The sequence below is a fragment of the Eptatretus burgeri genome, chromosome 5 (assembly GCF_056783735.1).
Source record: "Eptatretus burgeri isolate ZD-2024b chromosome 5, Ebu_testis_v1, whole genome shotgun sequence".
Taxonomy (NCBI): Eukaryota; Metazoa; Chordata; class Myxini; order Myxiniformes; family Myxinidae; genus Eptatretus; species Eptatretus burgeri.
In genome coordinates this window covers 63,494,757-63,508,480 of record NC_140965.1, presented here as the reverse complement: position 1 = coordinate 63,508,480, position 13,724 = coordinate 63,494,757, and the positions used below count along the sequence as shown (strand labels likewise).

The following is a 13,724-nucleotide window of genomic DNA, read 5'->3' as shown; positions in this document are numbered from 1 at the left end:
CGGGTGAGACGCCATCCCATAAGCTCCCCGGAACGACGTTCCAGATGAACTAAAAACGAAATACGTGCCAAATTTTCTTATTCACAGAAAAACGATTGTTAAAACACGCCAGCTGTTAGCATGTGTTAGCATGAATTTCATGTGATTATGGTGTTCGATGTTTATTACCCAGGATTTAATTGTAACGGATTGCGTTACACATTATTGCAGGTGCTACAAAACTTCGCCCCCTGGACAGGTTATAATCCCAGAAGCTCCCAGGGGCAGTCATGATTTGAAGTTAGAGGGTTAGTTACAAAGACATCAGACTTAGAGGGAGTATTGTAGGATGCTTTTACAGGGCTCTTGGTGTGAGGGAAAAGCAGGAAATATGGATAAATTGAAGAATTCAGCACTGGGCGTGTGATAAGGGAAGAGTATTGATTACAGGGGGATTTTCATTGGACAGCAGATAGATTGGGTCCAGGAACAGGGAAAAGGCAGAGTGGATGAAGATTTTCTATCTCTTGTCCAGGATTGCTTTTTAACCCAGTTTGTTGAAAAGCCCAAGAGGGGCAGTGCTGTGTTAGACATCTTTTAAAGTAACTAGTGCGTGCCCGTACGTGCGTGGCCATACGTTAGAAAAAAAAAATTCAAACCGCGAGGCAGAAACAACAACCACACAGGCCGTTCCTTTGCTCTCGCATGCCCGTACGTGCGTGGCCGTACGTGCAAACCAAAAGAAAAAAAAAAACTTTCAAACAACCACACAGCCGTTCCTTCGCTCTCGTAAACACCGACTGGATTGGGGCATTGTGTTTATCTATAAATGCGCATAATAAATCGAGAAATTATTAGAAAACAGTGTCATCACTATCCAGAAGTGGTGCGTGCCCGTACGTAATGTTCACATGCATTCCACGAATTATCGCTTGTATTGAAGTAACAACTACTGTGATACTTCCACACACAGAGTTAATTAAAATCCAAATTAAAATCAAGTTTACCTCCCTGTCTTTGCTTGCCATGACATTCGCTGCCATTGACCATTGCCACTCCTACGCCACGATAACTAAGGCGCCTTTCCCCATCGTAACCGGCACGGCCCGTGACGTCATCGTCGGCCGGCCACGCACCGGCCTACGCAGCCACGTGTCTTGTCATTGGTTTGGTAAATAAATGGCCGCAGCACAGTGTCCTGTCATTGGTTTGGTAAATAAATGGCCATAACTTGGGAAACACTTGTCCGATTAATATCAAACCTTGAAAAGGCACATACTTCGGTCCCCAGCAATATAGCTGCCAAGTTTCAATTAGATCGGACCAGTGGTTGTCGAGAAACAGCAGTCACAGACACACAGATTGCTGGAATTATAGATAGATAATTGCACTATAGTTGAGGAGGTGAAGGTGGGAGAACATCTGGGGACAAGCGAGCATAGTAAAGTAAATGCAACTCTACTGTTGAGATGTGAAGTTTGGGATCGTGGTGCAAGGTAGTTGGATTTTAGGAGGGCAAACTGAGGGTATGAGAAGCGATTTGGGAGCTTTCGATTGGGTAAAGTTAATGAGTGAGCGGTCTGCATTGGAGAGGTGGGAAACATTCAGGGAGCAAATGTGAACGGTGCACAGCAGGTATATTCCAGTGAGGTGTGAAGGTAGAGGCAGAAAGAGACCAAGGTGGTTCAGCAGAGATACGCATTGTAATTAAGGACAAGCAGAAGGTATTCATGAAAAAGAAAATAATAGGACTCTCATCCAACACATGAGTATTGTAGTAAACAGGCTAGTTAGGAAAATAACTCGACAGGTCAAAAGAGTATATGAAAAAGACAACCAAAATATTAAACATAACATCAAGACAATGTTTAAGTATACAAGGGGAATGAAAGGGTTAACAGGAGTGGGGGCCCAATGAGGAATAACACAGGATAATTGATGGATGATTAGGGTGAGATGGCAGGCTTATTAAATAGTTTTTTGCTTCTACATTTACACAGGAGAACCTCCAATAGCAGAGAGTATCTATCTCAGGGGTAACCAAGAGTTTTTAGAAGCAATACAAGTATGAGTAGATGAAGTGAAGAAACAGCAAGAAAAATTAAGGGATGATCAAGCTTATAAATAATATAAAAAGTTTTTTTCATGAGGGCCATACAATATGCATCCTTGTGTATCGAGGAAGGTGACAGAGCACATCAGCGTGGTGTTTGCGGATATCTTTAAATAGCTCATGGGAGCCAGGACAGGTACCAGAGGATTGGAGAGTAGCAAATCTAACACCGTTATTTAAGAAAGGATCCACAAAAAAATTGGGGAACAATAGACCTGTTAGCTTAACTTCAGTTGTGGGGGAAGGAGTTGGAGACATTAATGAAGGAACAGATAGGGAAGCATTTGAATAATTTCAACATAATTAAAGGAAGTCGTCGTGGATTTACTAAATGGAGGTCATGTTTAACAAATTTGTTTGAGTTCTATGAAGCAGTTTATGACTAGGTCGACGAGGAAGTGCAGTGGACATAGTGTACCTTGACTTTGAGAAGGCATTTTATAAGGTTGTTGGCTAAGGTACCACATAGGAGGTTGTTAGCTAAGGTGAGGGTTTGTGGAGTGTCTGGTCAGGTAGCAAACTTGATTGGAAACTGGCTTAGTGATAGGAAGCAAGGAATGGCTGTGAGTGGGAGGATGTCTCGCTGGTAAGTAAAAAAATATATATTTTTTTAAAAGCAGGGCACCTCAGGGAGCAGTACTGGGACAACTATTATTCACAATTTACATCAACGATTTTGACAGTGGGGTTAAGCACCAACTTTCTAAATTTGCAGATAAAACAAAGCTTGGATGGAAGGGGGATATCAGAGATGGGGGTGATCAGATTCAGGAAAATCTAAGCACTTTCATATAATGGGGAAAAGATTGGCAGATGTAGTTTAACCTAAAGAAATGCAAGGTGATTGGGATGGATAAAAATAATGAAAATTTGGATTACATGATGCAAGGAGTGATCTTGGAGTGTGTCACAGGAGAAGAGGCAAAAGTATTGCTTTGATATCATAAAACTAGTCTTTTGAGGACAAAAGATGCATGGACTCTATGATAAATAATGACATGAGATTTTGGGTGTGATTTTTTTCCGAAAATTGGTGTTTAAGCATCGATGTGAATGAAACCCAGGCCAGACAGTGCAAAGGCAAGTACGCCATCTCTGACTTACCCCACCAACCCAACTTTCCTTGGTCGCTCTTTATCCATGTCACGAAAATGTTCCAGTGTTTAGTCGACTGAACAAGTTTGTCAGTAGACTAAATAAAAGTGCTTGATAAAAAGATATTCACAAATAATGACGATGATGGTTGTTCGTTTAAAGACATTCACAAAAGTTACTACTATACAGCATTTGGAAAGAAGTAAAAAGTAACGATATCCAAAATGTGATGGATTAGTTTTGGGGAAATGCACTGAAAAGGGCTTATTAATTAATCACATTAATCATTAACATGAGATCAAGTCACCCCAAAATTACTAACGACCACCTCATAAACAGTCCCAATTATCCCCACATTGTGGGGTCAGCAAGGGAAGGTGTTTGGCCCGTGCTTAACGAACCAGCTGGTCAGACCTCCCTTTAGAGTAAAAGTTATTTATGCAAGAATTTGTAATTTGTTCAAGGTGCCGGAGAGACACTCGGGGATCTTTAATGTCCAGCAACGACCAGCATTGGCAAACGGGTCCTCGAGCTTAGCATCCTTCTGATGGATGGAATACACATTGATGCATTACCCTGCATGTGAAACTCCAGGGTAACAGTTTAAAACTGCGATGAGATTTGAACCCAGGCTCAATGGCTCCAAGGCAAATGAACACAACTTTAAGCTATCCAGCCCGAATCACATCCTGAAAATGATATGAATCATTCCACGTGGAAATGAGCAAAAACAAGTCTTTATTGATGAAAAAGTCCCCTAGACTAGACCAATGCGAAGAAAATAAATTGTGTAAAATTTATGTCACAATAATGGCAGGCTCGGTGGATCCCAGAGCTTTTTGGCAAGGTTCTGACACTGCTCCACAACAATCTTCAAGGGTATGGTCGCAAAGTGTACGGCAAAAAGCTCATAACATTTTACGTAAACCTTGGCTTGTTTGCTGTATTTCTTCATCACGTGCTGGTAATAATCTCTGACAATCACGCCAATCGGTGGGTCCTCTGCTTTTAGCTCCTCAAGGTCTGGCTGGAAAAGCTTATGTCCACTCTCATCTTCAAACCACAGGAAGTAGGAGAACACACAGTCTTCATCTTTCATCATCATTGTTCCATAACCATGTGCTAAAAATATCCCGGTAGTTTTGACAAACCACCAAACTTTCTCTTGGATCAATCTCGCAAGAGGTCCATCAGCCAACTCGGAAGCCACCGATGTGTTGAGTGATGGGGTTATCAGCTGGCCGGCTGCACGGTCAATGTACAAAAAGTGAACAAGACCCGGAAACGCTTCCTGGTATGTAACAAGGGTCACATTGCGGGTGCTTTTTACCAACAGAAAGTCCTTAAAGTCATGGAGATTGTTCTGAACTGGGACAAGAACGGTGCTTTGCAAAACATCATCCAGATGGCCACAAGTGGCTCCTGTTAAATACATGCACTGAAAGGTTCTGCACAAGAGGGTCTGGATGTGCTTGCAAGCTTGGGTCAAATCTTTACGATCCTCAACACTGTTGTTTGACAGTTTCTTCTTCAGTTGTTTCCAAGATCGCGTCAACTCCTTTTGCACAGAATTCAGTTTTCCAAAATGAGCAAGCTGCCCGATCTTGTTTTCAATGACGCTCAAGATGCTCAACTTAATGTCCTGAGTAATCGCTGTGCCAGAAACCAGATTTTCCTCCAAATGTGCGAAGTAATTGAGAAGCTGGTGAATCGAACTGGCAAACCGACTGTGTGATTGCCGAGTCAGAAGCATTAATGTGATTCCTTCAAATACCTTGTAGCAATAAACATTGTGTGGAGTTGATGAACAGTATCCTTCCTTGCTAGCAGTCTCAAGGAATACCTGTTTATGATGTTGTGTTTCTGGAGGAACAAATCCAATTGCCACACTTGGATCACCTTGCATTTTCCGTCTCGCTTCTTTTCCAAATACAAATGGTGTAACTGATGGGTCCGAAACGTCAGAGGTGCATCCAAAAGTGGAAAGCAAATCAGGATTTTGTGTGCCCTCTTTATCCAGTAAGGTTTCCATCGCCAGTTCATAGTCTTCATCCGAGGATGTTGTTTGACTGTGTGAACTGGGAGACGATTCTGCTACCCCCCATATATCCAAATCACTTTCCGATAAAACATCTATTCCTTTATCATTTTGGAGAAAAATCTTGCTCAAAAAGGTCGATTTTGCCTGTTGCAACAACGTATGGCCTCCGTCACCACATGTCAGCTTGGAAGTGACTGCACATTGCTGCTTTGGGTCAATTTCATCTTCTTTCTCTCGAGGAGATGGTGATACATCGTAAGCACTCAGAATGAGCAGCAGTAGGTCAGATGGGAAAAGGCCGCAGGCGTTGTGACTAGAGTAGAAAGCAAGCAATTTTGTTCCCACCAAGATAAAAGCATGAACCACCTGTTCTGTCTCTTTCTTAATCTTCAATCTGACATGTTGAACAGCACTCTCAAGCCAGTGAAGAGTCATTTCAGAGGTGTGAGTGTGGTCAAGCCTTTCCACGGCCTCAGCCAGAAAGGTCTGGTCCGTAGAGCGAAGTTCAACGTAAGACGTGAGAAGACTTTGCAGTGCCGTCCACGTAGCTCTACGTGTATCCAAGCCAGCGGGCTTGAGGAGGTGCCAGTCTTGCCAAACCAGTCCAAACTGTAGCTGCAACAGTCTCCGCAGGATCCAAGCATCGTGGTTCAGCTCTTCCTCAGAGTGCTTACTCTCACCTCCAGCAGCAAAGAGGAGGACCTCCCCAAACAGTCGGAATACGAGGATCCAGTCTCCCTCGGCATGGATGGACGAATATGAATCACAGCACATTTCCTTCATGACGTAAAATGAAGTGATGATCGGGGCAAACATTTGGTACACGACAGCATCAAGGGATAGGCTGTCCGGAGAATCTTGTCCCAACAGAGTGTCTGTCAAAGCGAGAAACATCAAATGAACTTGTCAGTTATTTTATTTCAAAAGAGAAGGGGAGGGGGAGGAGGGGGAGAGCGAGAGCGAGGGGCGTGGAGGGGGAGAGCGAGAGTGAGGGGCGTGGAGGGGGAGAGCGAGAGCGGGGGCGTGGAGGCGGAGAGCGAGAGCGGGGGGCGTGGAGGCGGAGAGCGAGAGCGGGGGGCGTGGAGGCGGAGAGCGAGAGCGGGGGGCGTGGAGGCGGAGAGCGAGAGCGGGGGCGTGGAGGCGGAGAGCGAGAGCGGGGGCGTGGAGGCGGAGAGAGAGAACGGGGGCGGAGAGCGAGAGCGGGGGCGTGAGGCGGAGAGCGAGAGCGGGGGGCGTGGAGGCGGAGAGCGAGAGCGGGGGCGTGAGGCGGAGAGCGGAGGGCGTGGAGGCGGAGAGCGAGAGCGGGGGCGTGGAGGCGGAGAGCGAGAGCGGGGGGCGTGGAGGCGGAGGGCGTGGAGGCGGAGAGCGAGAGCGGGGGCGTGGAGGCGGAGGGCGTGGAGGCGGAGAGCGAGAGCGGGGGCGTGGAGGCGGAGAGCGGGGGCGTGGAGGCGGAGGGCGTGAGGCGGAGAGCGAGAGCGGGGGCGTGGAGGCGGACAGCGAGAGCGGGGGCGTGGAGGCGGAGAGCGGGGGGGCGTGGAGGCGGACAGCGAGAGCGGGGGGCGTGGAGGCGGACAGCGAGAGCGGGGGCGTGGAGGCGGACAGCGAGAGCGGGGGGCGTGGAGGCGGACAGCGAGAGCGGGGGCGTGGAGGCGGACAGCGGAGCGGGGGCGTGAGGCGGACAGCGAGAGCGGGGCGTGGAGGCGGACAGCGAGAGCGGGGGCGTGGAGGCGGACAGCGAGAGCGGGGGCGTGGAGGCGGACAGCGAGAGCGGAGGCGGAGAGCGGGGGCGTGGAGGCGGACAGCGAGAGCGGGGGGCGTGAGGCGGAGAGCCGTGAGGCGGAGAGCGGGGGGCGTGGAGGCGGAGAGCGGGGGGCGTGGAGGCGGAGAGCGGGGGGCGTGGAGGCGGAGAGCGGGGGGCGTGGAGGCGGCGAGCGGGGGGCGTGGAGGGTATCACGTGGAAGCAAAAAGTTATTACGTCAACCGAGAAAAGCTTCCAAACGTTGGCAAATGGAATACAATATCAAGTTCAACGCAAATCGTCGATCAAATTCAAAAGAATCGACAGAACTTACTGGGCGAGTGTTGTCGCCGTCTCAAATAGTTTCTGAACTCCAGGTCCGTCCACACGAACTTGACGTCGCAGGTGGAATCCGTCACGAACAAGCACTTCATGATCACAAGGCGCGAAGCGACGTCACAAGCGCTCGGGCGGTGGAACGTGCCGGTGTAAGTTATCCGAACGTCACAGTATTACAAACGCGGAACCCCCTTGATGGAAAAACAAATGAAGAGGTCATTCTGAAGCACTGATGGCAAACTTCGCCAACGGGTTCTGATTCGGTTCTTACGACGAACTCCAAACCATCCCTTCTATTTTTCGAACGTTTCGTCAACAGAAGAGCAAATCGCCCGAGGAAACGCACCCGAACCCCTGATGTCTTGTGATCATCACGTGACTCCACCGTTGCTGACGAAACGACTTCCTCATCGTTTGTTTTTTTTTCAAATCCCAACACGGCAGTTTGTGAGGTTTCACTTCAAACCGACCTTGTTATGGAAGTTGGAGCGACAAAGCCGGCAGAGCTGACGTTTTATACGCTATACACCATATTGTGGGAAGGTATGGCGTTGTCAGAGCCCCGGATTCGCTCTGTTGTGGATCAGAATCCACTTAAACTTCCACCCTGGACCAGTCTACAGGGCGAGCAGGGTACATCGCATGTTGGAGAGTCGCTGACTCGCATCTGCAGACCTATCTTTCAAAATCTCAAAAGGCACAGCCGCTCAGGCCATTGTGTGCCGGTGCATCGAAATTCCTCACCAAAGGGATTCAATGAGAATGGTTATTCAAATTACCTGAGTGAAAATGGGGTTAGCAGATAGAAGATAGGTGAATTAATAACACACTAGTAAGTGGGCGTACGTGCAAAAAACAACTTTCAAACCGCGTACCAGAAACAACCACACAGGCCGTTCCTTCGCTCTCGCGTGGCCGTACCTGCAAACAAACAAAAAAAAAAAACCCATTTTTTTTTTTCAAACAACCACACAGGCCATTTGTTCGCTCTCGTAAATGACGACTGAATTGGGGCATTGTGTTTATCTATAAATGTGCATAAGAAATCGAGAAATTACTTGAATACAGTAAGTCATCACTATCCGGAAGTCCGTATGTTGTAACCCGTAATGGGGAACACGGCTGAGGATCTCTTCCACAACGGCCACGCCTACACAGCAACGTGTCCTGTCATTGGTTGGTAAATAAATGGCCATAACTTGGGAAGCACTTGTCCAATTAATATCAAACCTGGTCACATAATATCACATACTCAGGTCCCCAACAATATAGCTGGCAAGTTTCAATTAGATCAGCCCAGTGGTTGTCGAGAAACAGCGGTCACACACACACACACACACACACACACACACACACACACACACACACAGCTGGAATTATAGATAGATGACAAGTTTGAAGACGACGATGGTTCACGAGCGGTATTTGACGATGTAGATTGTTTCAGAAGTCAAGGATGAGACAATGTGATAATGTTTGACAAAGTTATAAAAAAGGATCAACATTATGTGGTACGAGTGACAGGTTATTAGCTGCAAAATATCGAAAACCCGGTTTCGTTCAACAACTTAAAAAAAATTTGACCTTTGCATAAGCTTTATAGGTCACAAAACAATGTTGTGGACATTAAAATAAGGAAACAGGATACGTGCTATAGCTTATTGGAGTTAGTTCGTCGAAGAAGGTCGAAAACCAGGTTCGATTCCCACAACTTTGAAAATTTGACCTTTGCATAACCTTTAAAGGTCCCAAAACAATGTTGTGGACATTAAAATAAGGAAGCAGGATACGTGCTATAGCCTAATGGAGTTAGTTCGTTGAAGTTCGAAAACCCAGTTCAATTCCCACAACTTTGAAAATTTGACCTTTGTGAACTTTAAAGGTCAAAGGTCAAGGATTATGACCTTTGGTGCAAAACTTCCTCTGGAACATTCCAGGAACAATATAACGTCATATATGCTATATGGCATTTCACACTCCTCAGTTTATCCATACTTTGATGAAATCAGTGTAAAAACAAATTTGAAGGGGGCGCCATGGGCAAGATGTTCGAGATAGAGAAAAATGGTTTCAAGACTTTAGGTGGGGAATGACCTCAAGATTATGCATTAAAAATATTGTCATCCGAGCTCTCAAAGTTTGGGCGGTCATATGATTTTTGTGTCAAAATTCGAAATTTTCTAAGTTCATGACCTTGGCCTTGGGACTAAAATGAAAAATCGAGCTCTGTGGGGCTATACACGTGCCATTGGGCTAACCAAATAGCGAAACCACTGCCAGATTCGACAACCCCTCGGAGAAGATGGATTTTTATGTCAAAATCGCAATTTTCTAAGTTTGTGACCTTGTGACCTTGTGACGAAAATGAAAAATCGAGCTCCGTGGGGCTATGCAGGTGCCATTGGGATAACCAAATACCGAAATCCCTGCCAGATTCGACAAACCCCCTTGGAGAAGATGCAAATTGAAATCGGCAACCCCCTAAAAACACAATTCGTAATTTTCTAAGTTCGTGACCTTGTGGCCTTGACCTTGGGACGAAAATGAAAAATCGAGTTCTGTGGGGCTATGCAGGTGCCATTGGGCTAACCAAATACCGAAACCCCTGCCAGATTCGACAAACCCCTCGGAGAAGAATTTTTTTTATGTCAAAATCGCAATTTTCTAAGTTCGTGACCTTGTGACCTTGACCTTGGGACGAAAATGAAAAAAAATCGAGCTCCATGGGGCTATGCAGGTGCCATTGCGCTAACCAAATACCAAAACCCGTCAGATTAGACAAACCCTTTCGGAGAAGATGCAAATTGAAATCGGCTACCCCCTAAAACACGTTTTTTGGGCGTGGCTCCCCCCATCATGGGCGCACCACGTCCATTTTCAGGAAAACACAACTAGATCATGATATAAACCTCCCACCAAAATTATCAGGATCGGATCAAAACCCCCGGAGCTATGCTCGGGACAGGCAGACAGACACACAACAATAACGAATATAGTGGTCACTTATATTTTTCGTGAAAATATTTTTTCGTGAACCAATTGAGTCAGTGGGGAGGGATGTGGATACCACCCAGGCACTGTAAGCCAAATGGCCTCTTTCACCCAAGTTTCTTACTTTCAAACGAAATGTAACTCCTGACACACCCACCCACCCCCGCCCCCACCATCTCCCCTTACATAAATCAGAATCAAATCAAGATCCTCACCACATTCTACTACAACTAATAGAACACGAGTCAAACCTCAAAAAAGGTTGTTTTTGAAATGGCAGAAATCAGGCTAAGTTACAATGTCCTGTAATATTCATTTTTATTTACTTATTTTTACATCAGAAAATAATACAAGTTAACAAAAAGGAACAAGAAATATCAATATTGGGCTATGGTGACCATCAACTGTGCAAAGGTATAGTTCAGGTTCCATTCAAAGTGGCAGAAACTGTGGCAACGATTGAACACAATTAAGTTAAAGAATAACAATAAAACGATTTCCCAAATTTAAACAACGGACGACAACCTAATCAGTTTTATTACTGTAATTATACATTATTAAGGCAAGGTTCTTTTCACTCAGAGTAGTTACCTCCACCACCAAAGGTGCAAGGAAGTTATGTTTTCACCCCTGTCTGTCTGTTTGTGTGCAGGATATCTCAAAGAGTTGTGGACGGATTCAAATGAAACGTGAACAGGTTGGGTGTGTGACAAAGGACAAATTGATTCGATTTTGGTGAATATCCAGATCCAGATCTGGATACAAGGATTATTTAATTTTTAAGTGCTTGTTGACCATTGAGAGATCAGGATAAAAATGATATATAGCATGACGTTTCAAAAATGTATTGGGCCCGATATGTTTTAGTGGATCAGGCATTGCGTGGCGGAGGTATGCACTCGACCGAGTACCCTTGTAGTTGATGCATGGAATGGTCTTCTTCGAAAGGCAGTGGCCGCAGAAACAGTGGACAGGTTTAAATTGGAATTAGATCGGTATCCAGAAGCGTTAGGGATGTCGGGGTATTAGCAGAAATGCATGAGCATGATGGGCCTCATGGCCTTCACCGACATCAAACTTCCTTGTAAAATTCAAAAACTATCAAACAAACTCAATATAACCGTTATGGGACAGTCACTGAATGAACATTTATCACAATTTGTGGTTATTTTCTCGGACAACGTGGAGACTTTGGAGGCTTGAAGAAAGACAACAAATGCTGGTCGTGTGCTTTAATCGGTTGTGAAGTTCTCCTTGGGACATGCAGAAGCATCTTCATAGGTGAGGGTTCTAGTTGGTAAATAAGGAAACAAATCATTTTTATTTTCAACAGAGCTTACACATTTGGATAAAAAGTAAAAACAAGTATGGAAGGATGCAATGCAACAAAACTTTTATAACAGCAGTGGTTCTTCTTCTTGTGTATGGCAGCTTAGCTGCCAGTGTAGCTATCATTTCGTGGAAGCGCGACTGTGTCGCTGATGCAGTGCCCCTCTATCGGTACACACTGTTATTCATTTCGCTGACCTTGGAAGGATGACAGGCTGAGTCAATCCTCTGGTGTATTAATTCAGCGGCCAACGGGGCTTGAACTCAGGACCCTAGGATCCCAAGCCGCCATCCTAACCACTAAGCCAACACCAGGCGACAACAGTGGTGAAGGGAATAAATTGTAAGGGCTCTGAGTTTCATAAGAGTTGAAGAAAATAGGACCAATGAAAAACATCAAACTGAAAAGTTGTGATGAGAAACTCCTTCTTCTTTCATATGCAGCACAAGGCTGCGGGGTAGCATCATTGGTTGGGGAAATGGGTGTGCCGCTGATGTAATCCCCCCTGCTGGTTAGCTGGTTAGGGCAAGGATTTGTAATTTGTATAGCTCGCCTACTCTTTACAAAGGACACCATGGGATCTTCAACGTCCACCAACTAATGCTGGCAGTTGGGACACCCAGTTTAATGTCCATCCGAGGGACACTGATGAATCACCCTGCCTGTGAAACAATGAAATTAGTTTATAGCTGGGTCGGAATTCTAACCCAGGCAAGACAGGTTAGAGGCGAGCGTGCGTACCTCCAGGTCAACCTGCCAGCTCTGATGAGAAACTCACTACATTTGAAAATTGGTGCTGAAAAAGTTTGCTCAACTAAAGAATGACCGAATAGATAGATATAGAGGTGGAGGTGGAGGTGGAGATGGAGATGGAGAATGGGCACGAGAGCAGGAAAAGTGGAGATAATGTGAGAAGGAAAGTAAGAGCGCGAGTGAAGACAATGTGGATTGCAAACTGATGCAAATGGAGCGAGCAACCAACAACAAGTTGGCAAGAAGGCACAAGACAGACTGTCATGCTCGACAGACAGTGTGTGGCAGCTACAATCTGAAAATGTCATGCTAGATGAAATACACCATAAGCTTTAACTTTCCTTGGTTTACTAGAGAATTGAGAGACATGCAGAAAAAAACCAATGTAAATTATCCAAATCATTATTTGCACAAACATTCATGTTTGGACTTGAACTCCCTTACAGTTTGCAACGAACATTTATGAAAAGTAAAAGCCAAAGCGATCGAGACAGACAGAGACAATGAGAGCTTCAACTATCCTTGGTTTTCTATTTACTGTACCCATAATATATGTCCAACTCACCGAGCAGTTGTCGTGCCTGAAGACTGACCATCTCCAATGGCAGATAGTGCAGAGCTTTTCTGCCCCCATAATCTCTGAGTGAAGGATTCGCGTGCAGAAAGCGTACAAGTACACGGATGGCATCATCACGGCCATGCGCTGCAGCCAAGTGCAAGGCAGTGAGGCCAGCACCGTTGGAACGAACATCCACGGGCAACAAAATTCCACTAGACTGAGCCATCTTGCCCATCCAAGTTAGAGCGTCCACAAAACCATGCTTGGCTGCCCAATGCAGCGCTGTGTAGCCAGATAAAGAATCTTTCTATAAAGAGAACAAATTCACATTACAGTACAAGTTAAGACTTGCTCACTGCCTGGATTTTGCTCTTGGGCCATAATGTTTGAATCAAATACTCACAATGGCACAGATATTGCAAACAATACCATGGCAGTTAAAAAACAAAATTGTATGCAGAGTCAAGGCGAATGGAAAGAGCCAGAACACTGAACGGAATGGAACGAAAAAAAACAAAAGGAACAGTAGAACAAAAAAAGGGGGGGGAGAAAAAGGGGGGTACCAACAGCGGAGATGAAGGATAAGATAGAAGGAGACTTGGACAAACAATGGGTATGGAGAGGAATGGATGCATAGTATCGGGTGAACAATATATAAAGGGTGACGCATAAAGTGAAACGCCCTTCCATTTATATGGAACGGTTTCTCTGAATGCAACTTTAACACAGGGACTGGAAAATTCCAACGGGGGGAGTGGGGGGGGGGTGGGTGGGAAGGTTGCCCCT

At 45.6% G+C, this 13,724-nt stretch overlaps 3 protein-coding genes across 6 annotated transcripts in view; 1 reads left to right on the top strand and 2 right to left on the bottom strand.

The window, feature by feature from the left end:
• Positions 1–7,779, bottom strand: part of HPS1 (HPS1 biogenesis of lysosomal organelles complex 3 subunit 1) — an 8,952-nt gene extending 1,173 nt beyond the window's left edge. Inside the window, exons 1-2 of the mRNA XM_085882055.1 lie at positions 7,301–7,779; positions 1–6,103 (exon numbers count right to left, since the gene is read on the bottom strand). The exon at positions 1–6,103 is cut by the window's left edge and continues 1,173 nt beyond it. Coding sequence (XP_085738181.1) covers positions 3,990–6,103; positions 7,301–7,400 — 2,214 coding nt within the window. The 5' untranslated portion in view covers positions 7,401–7,779 and the 3' untranslated portion in view covers positions 1–3,989. The remainder of the gene's footprint in view (positions 6,104–7,300) is intronic.
• LOC147026554 (leucine-rich repeat and calponin homology domain-containing protein 1-like) overlaps positions 1–13,724 on the top strand; it is a 295,928-nt gene that overhangs the window by 135,543 nt on the left and 146,661 nt on the right. The gene's annotated exons all lie outside the window — the stretch shown is intronic.
• The window catches only part of LOC147026555 (uncharacterized), a 42,102-nt gene continuing 38,978 nt past the window's right edge, over positions 10,601–13,724 (bottom strand). For all 4 annotated transcript variants that reach the window (XM_085882051.1, XM_085882052.1, XM_085882053.1 and 1 more), the window contains 2 exons: positions 12,945–13,245; positions 10,601–11,586 (listed from right to left, as the gene is read on the bottom strand). In XM_085882051.1, the coding sequence (XP_085738177.1) occupies positions 11,462–11,586; positions 12,945–13,245 (426 nt within the window). In that variant the 3' untranslated portion in view covers positions 10,601–11,461. The remainder of the gene's footprint in view (positions 11,587–12,944; positions 13,246–13,724) is intronic.